Consider the following 7,697-nt stretch of genomic DNA (forward strand, 5'->3'; position numbering starts at 1 on the left):
TAACTAGAATATACTTGTTGTCTCCATTGATAGAAGGTGTAAGTGGGCCAGCTGTGTCAATACAGATGTGGTCCCAAGGAGCATCAGCGTAGATTGACCTAAGAGGATGGTAACCGTGTTTTGCCCGATTATAACTTTGACAGTCAGGACAAGAATTAACAGTTTCTAATGCATGCTGTTTGAGGTTTTTCCAGTGGATTCCATCACTGTGTAAAGCTGTAACGATAGCTTGTGCACCTCTATGACCTTCAAGATGGGTTTTAAGAAGTAGTTCTTGTCTTTGTTCCTGATTTGGCGTAACTGTATCAGAAGGTGACAACATGCGGCTAGTCATTATAGGTGTAGCAATGTTGGTATGTGCCATCTGATTAGGTGGAGAACTTGCCCCGGCCAGCGTGTTTTCAGGTTCGAAAAGACGCGATAAAAGGTCTGGTAGTACATTTTGGATACCAGGTCGATGAATCACTTTGAAGTCATAATCCAGTATAGTATCAAGCCAATTAATGATCATAGCATTAGCAACTGGCTGAGTATGGATGTAGGTAAGTGCCTTGTGATCTGTATAGAGAGTGAAAGGACGACCCCACAGAAATGGATGAAACTTCTTTAGTGCGAAAATGATACCAAGTAATTCCCGTTTAGTGACAGAGTAGTTTTTTTCTGCAGCAGTGAGGGAACGAGCCATAAAACCGATGTATCTGTATTTACTATCGATGAATTGGTAGAGAACAGCGCCAATTGCATAGTTACTAGCATCAGTGGCCACGTAGAAAGGGTAGCGCATATCGGGATGATGCAAGATAGGTGCAGACATTAGCAGTTGTCGGATTTTTAGAAAGGCAGTATCGTGTTCAGTGGTCCATAATTTGTCATTGAGTTTGCCTGCAAGTCTGAGTTTGTCCAAGGGAGCAGTTATTTCAGAAAGTTTTGGCAGATAACGACGAAAGTAGTTGACAAGACCTAGGAAACGCTGAATATCTTTTCCAGATGTGGGTTTGGGCCATGATAAAGCGTTGGATACTTTACGAGGATCAAGTCGAGTACCAGAGGCGTCAACACAGAAACCAAGTAAATAAACGCAAGTTTGAGCGAAGTGGCACTTGTCTGGGTTAAGAATCAGATTAACTTTGGTCAGCTTGTCAATGACTTGTTGTACATGATGAATGTGCTCTTCATAAGTCTTGGAATAAATGATAATATCATCCACAAAAGCTTGTGCGAAGTTCACATCACGAAGTACAATATTGATTACACGTTGGTACCGAGAAGCAATGTGTCGTAAACCAAAAGGACAACCTCGAAATTGGTATTGTTGGCCTTCAAAGGTAAAAGTAGTCTTGACACGATGAGGTTCATAGATTTGAAACCGATGGAAAGCTTGACGGAGATCCAGAGTAGTGAATATAGTGGAACCAGCTAGACGATCAAAGATTTCATCAACTTTTGGAATAGGATGACGATCATTTACAGTTAAAATGGAATTGAGTAGACGAGGATCTAAACAAGGGCGATGACCTGTAAGATTACCCAGCAGATCTTTTTTGGGTGCAACCGTCAATGGGGAATTCCAGTCAGCATTTGGGGATGCTCTTTCGATGACTCCATCTTTTAACCAAGTATCAATGCATTCTTGCATAATTGGTTGAATTCGAAGGGGAAGTCTATAAGGTGCGCGATAAGCAGTTTTTCCTGGTTCTGTGTCTAAACGAATGATGGATTCGGGTACAGTACAGAAAGAATTTTTAGGAATGGCGGCATTTTTCTCGAGAAATGGAGTGATTGAAGCCATGAAATCCTGTTGTTGCTTTTCAGAACCGTAAGGAGAATTATTAGGTTCTGGTGTGTCATCAATAATCTCTTTGTCAATAATAGGTCCATTGTATGGGTGTTTAATAGCTAAGTTGGTAATCAAAATATTCAACTTGGGAAGCAAATCAAGACCAAGAACAACTTTAGTGCCCAATGAAAGAGGTAAAACTTCGAAAATATGTGATGTGTGGATAATGTTCTTATCGTTATCACCGTATACAATGTTTAGGGGTTTAAGAGTAGTACCAATACGATCAATTTTCGTGTCTGAGGTAGCAAGATCAAAAGTGCCAAAAACATTTTTATTAATATGAATGTTATTATTATTAGCAAATTGTATATCTATAGAGCTAAACGACGCGCCGGTGTCAACCAAAGCGAAGGTATTGACGTTTTCTATAGTGATAGGAACAATTAAAGAATGATTATTAAGATCAAGTTCATTCTGTTGTTTGCTAATAGTAGAAAAGATTGGCTTACATTCATGGCTAATGGGATAACCGCGTTCATCGGAGGCGATGGTAGGGGCTTCGGCCATTTCATGGTCACCAGCTTCTTGTAGTTCTCCAAGTGATGCTGCCTTACTCCAGCGAGATGCAGCGGTGCCGCGAGACGGATGGAGTGTGCGGAAAGCACCATTGGAAGGTTGCTGTCTGCTTGCATATCGTTTATCGCGTGTACAGACTGCAGCATGTGCCCTTGACCAAGGAACATTAGCTGAACAGTTTCTGCATATGGACGATGTTGATATGGTAGTGGGAGCAGGTTTAATGGATGCTGTGTTTGTGGTAGCAGTAGTAGCAGGGGCGGTATTGCCAAAGATTTCCTTGTACCTCTGACATTTATCTGTAGGATGGTTACAACGTCCGTGAATCTTGCAGTGATATTGTTTGTTTTTGGAAATACCAGCAGCAGAAGAAGACTTTGACATCCCGAGATTGGCAGCGGAAGAAGAAGGTTGATTACCACGTGAATCATTCTTGACGGAAGCGGAACGAGCAAAAGGGAGAGGAGTAGTATTGCCTTTTTTGTCAGCGGAGGTATCGGAGACACCAGCAGAAGAATTAAAACAAATTTTTGAGGAGAGAACCAAGCGAGCTTTGGCAGCTACTTTGCCAACCGAATCCTGTTCATTGCGTGGTAAGTTCAAGAGGGAACGAGCAACTTCACGGCGTAGAGACTCAGGTAAGGCACGCTTGAAAATGGTTGCAGTTCTCATATCATCTTCCCATTTTGCTGCTCTTCTAATACGCTGGAAGCGATCCGTAAACGATTCAACAGCTTCGGAAGGGTTCATCCTGAGGGATAACAGCTTGTCCATGTTATCTAATTCGTGCGCAACATCCTGGGCGGCATAGGTATCAATAACGATGGACCGGACTTGAGACCAGGAGAGAGAACGACCCTTCAAATTGGAGTAGAACCATGATCGTTGATCACGGTTCATTCGGATAGGCATGAGTCTTGACCAGCTTTGATCAACGTTGAGACCATTGGAGTCAATAGTGATATAAAACATTTCCAGCAGGTCTTCTACCGACTCATGTACCACTGCGTCAGCCTTCCACACGTTTCCTTGCCACTGCCAGTAAGGCAAATCTGAAGGAATCAGATGGTTCTTTTTGGACCAGGGCGCATCTGCTTGCTCAGAAGGGCAGGTACCAGGATGGGATGAGAGAGGTGTGGGTTTGGAGACAGAGTAGATATCTTCAAGAAACTTGATATAATTCTTGATACGTGTAGCTTCGTCACGCAGGATAGCCAATTCGCTGTCTTGTTGATTGGAGCAGACGCCATTAGCAATTTGACCAAGGAGAGAGTGCAATTTAATACGAAGAGATTCTAGTGCTTCCTCGGGAGCGATATCCTGAGATGAGGGATCAGATTCCTGCATGGGTACATCATGCATAGTAATACCATTATCGGCTTCAGTGCGTTCAACATCGGAAGAAGTAGAGGGAGAGCCAACGATGGGTAGAGAGGCATCACCGAGCTGAGGGGAGGCATGGTTACCAGGAGCACTTACTTCAATGTGTTTTTCTTGAGTAGGGATAGACATGATTGATAATAATATGTTATAGATAGAGGAATTCGTTCAAAAAAATGAGATATTCTTAAGTAATTTTGTAGACCAAGATAGAACGAGACCGAAAAAGTCAGATAATCTTTATTTCAATTTTGAGAACATGAAGGCTTTATATATTTTTCAGAGAGTTAGCTGAGCTTATAGAGGATGTTAGGAAGATGTAGTTACAACCAATGAGTACTAATGGATCTAATGAGAGATTAGTGAAGGCGTGTTCTAACACTGTTATGGATATGATACCAGTTTGACTTGTGAACAATTGCTTAATCGACAATTCAAGTCTAAGATGACAGCCGTTTATGCTGTGTTTAAATTAATTAATTCTCACTCGTGTTTCGATACTGTAGACAGTGGTCGGGACATGACACCAGAGTTCTTTGTCTTTTTGAGCTCGTTGACGCATATCAGCTTCGGCCTGTAATCTGTTTTCTTGAAGGTCACGAATTCGTGTTAACGTACAGTGGGTGAAAAAACTGTTCACGTAATTGCTGATTTCAGACATTTTGAGCTCTGTTGAGACGAAAATAAGCGATATCCAGGTCAAACTGGTATCATTCAAAAGCTTAAACTCTGCTTTACAAGTACCTTTATTATCGAGCAATTTCATTGGCGCTAAGTTTAAATTCGATTGAATTTACTAGGAGACCTCACGTGAACAGTTTTTTCCAAATTACTGTAGAAACCTTGCATCAGACTTTTTGCGGAGACTGAACAGGGTAGAATTAAAATAATTTTAGCGGGGTGTTAAATGAGGGCAGGGGTGCCTGAAAGATTATAAAGGTACCAAAAATTCACAACTTTTTTACACTTTTCTTTCCCATTTTCATTACAACTGATACCTACCTATAATTATGACTCGTACACTCTCTACTGCCGTTCAAATAGAACTTAAGGCATTACTTGCGAAAGAAACATCTATTGCAAGCATCCAGAAGAAACTTGGAATATCAAAAGGGGTGATTTCCAAGTATAGCAATAAGTGGTTCCCTAACAGACAACGTCAAGCAGGTGGTAGACCGGTTATTGTAGCGGAGAAAAGTAAAGCTGTGGTTCGTCGCAAGCTATTAACAGGGTCTATAAATACTGCCCAAGAGGCCCATTAATCCTTTCTTGATTTGGGTTACGATTTGACTTACAAAACGTCCATAAACGCTCTCAAATCTATGGGTTTTCATTCTGGTATCAAACAAAAGAAGCCTTTCATCAGCGAGAAGAATAGAAAGAAGCGTTTGCGATGGGCCAAAAACCACCAGTATTGGACAGTCGACGATTGGAAGCGTGTTGTGTTCTCAGATGAGACGAAAATCAACGTTTGGGGGTCTGATGGTTGCAAATACTATTGGACTAGACCAGGTGACCCACTTAAACCTCACCATCTTGATATTACTGTCAAGCATGGGGGCGGCCATATCATGGTTTGGGGTTGTATGACCTACTATGGACCTGGTTACGCATGCCAGATATACGATGGGACCATGAAATCCGAGGATTACCAGCATATTCTGGACACAACACTTAGGGATACCATGGAGTACTATGGATTAGACTGGCAAGAATCGTATTTCCAGCACGATAATGACCCCAAACACACATCCAATAGCACTAAAAAGTGGTTTAAGGAGCACAAGGTGAACGTAATCGACGATTGGCCTCCTCAAAGTCCCGACTTGAATCCAATCGAGCACCTCTGGCACCAGTGTAAGGTTCGTTTAAGTATGTGTCATGATCTGTTGAGACAACCCTGTCTAGCATAATGAGACAACAACTTAGAAACAACTAGGGTTGTATACACTCATGGATTTTATGGTTAATAACATACTATCACTGGAACACATGTCTTACTAACTTAAATATAAAAGACCTACTCCTCAATGAATGAATAAAGCAGGACCCTTTTTGGCAGTCTCGTTATTTTTTTACTTTGATTGTTATTATAAGACATAAATCACATTTTTTTTAACGAACCCTGCTTAATATGCCAGCAACTCGAAGTAAAGAACGCCAAACACAGTCTGAAATGGCATCTTTGGATCAATTGGAAGACTCAATCAATAACGAACAATTATTGGTTGATACAACAAGCATTGATAGCTTACGTGCTCGGCTCAAACTTTCAACAGAACAACTAACCAGAGCACATCTGGACAATCAACCTGCCAACATCATACAACAGATGCAAACAGAATCTGAGCAATTAATTGCATGCATAGCTCTTATTCAACGTTCTGAACAATACCTTTCACCAGAAAAGGACAACAGCAATATCAGCACTCAAACTACCAGTACAGCAATTCAAACCAAACAAGACTTCACTATTCCGAAGGATCTTCCTTGGTGGCAATGGGGAAGCAACAAGTGGAGAAATGATCCCAATGACAAAAATTCACAGTTATTCGAAAACATTGAAGGTATTCTGGATAACTTTGAACTACAAATCAATTCCGTTGGACTGGATATCAACCATCATTGGGAACGTTTGATGCCATTACGCATGAACACTGATCAACAATCATGGTTCAACGTCACACTTAAAGGACGTACGCTACAATGGGCAGAAGTACGAACAATTGTCGAAGAAAAATATGCCACTGAAGATGTAGCTCAGCAGATAGAGTATATGGACCAACTCCTTTCCTGCCATATGAGCTACAATGAACATGTCGACACTTTCACTGACAGATTTCAACGTCTACGACGAGCAGCAAAATGGGAAGATAACATCACTGCTGCACACATTTTCCGCCGTGCTCTCATCCCAGAATTACGCACAGAGATTGCGCGAGCCATCGTCAATTTACCACAAAGTGAGCAGAACACAGTAAATAAAATTGCAGCCAAAGCACGTACCGTGGTTACCACTCAAATTTGCAATACCACTACTACAACAAATATGAAAAAGCTCAACATCTCCAATACTGAACAGCATGTCATCCCGTTTGTCAATAAACAAAACAACAATTCTTCAATGAATAACAGCAATACTCTGGGTATTAACAAGTCATCAAACACGCATACAAAGAAACAATACTATTGTGCTGTACATGACTGGGGCAAACATACAACAGAACAATGCAAAAAATATAAACAACTATTGAATGATCAAAAAATTGTATCTGACACCAACACCACAAGCAAAAGACAACATGTAACAACATCTCAACCAAGCACAAACTGCTTCAGTTGTACAAAGAACGTACCATGGTCTCCTGAACATGCAGCCAAGTGCCCTCGAGATAAGCAACAGAAGAATAAACAACATTTCTTTCGTTCAAATCACCAACAGCAACCACAAAAAGCAATCCGCTCAGCCAACTTTCTCCAAAATCATACATCTACCACATCTATAAATGCATCTTCTTCCGAAGAACTTAACCACATGGATCTTGACGATAATTATTATCCTGTCAACTATGATTGTAAGCATCATAAGACAAACGAACTACAGAATGACAGTAGCAATACTAACCATTCTCTATTTGTACCTATAACTATAGGAGGTATCAATACACGAGCCCTTATCGATACTGGTTCCTCTTTTAGTTGCTTAGACATAAAGTTCGTTAATGATAATAATTTTTCTCTAAATAAAAACCTTGCTGGACCTATATCACTTGCTACTGCTAACACCAGTACAATGACACACGGTACCACTTCCACACCATTAAATATCTTATATGACAATGGAAATCATATCATTACATGGTCACACATTTTCGATGTTATACCACTTTCTTTAGATACTCAAGTTGTCATTGGACTTGATCTTCTTCCACATTTGGGTATTTCTATCTCTGGATTAGCA

General features: G+C 40.8%; 1 protein-coding gene across 1 annotated transcript; it reads left to right on the forward strand.

Moving 5' to 3' along the window:
- Positions 1–5,870: 5,870 nt before the first annotated feature.
- On the forward strand, positions 5,871–6,177 carry BDF20DRAFT_835824 (uncharacterized protein; the record flags this gene model as incomplete). Its single annotated transcript, XM_053078880.1, has 1 exon — positions 5,871–6,177. A coding segment is annotated over one exon (307 nt), but the record flags the coding sequence as incomplete, so codon positions are not given.
- Positions 6,178–7,697: the final 1,520 nt, after the last annotated feature.

The sequence above is a fragment of the Mycotypha africana genome, assembly GCF_025528875.1.
Source record: "Mycotypha africana strain NRRL 2978 chromosome Unknown BDF20scaffold_5, whole genome shotgun sequence".
Classification (NCBI taxonomy): domain Eukaryota; kingdom Fungi; phylum Mucoromycota; class Mucoromycetes; order Mucorales; family Mycotyphaceae; genus Mycotypha; species Mycotypha africana.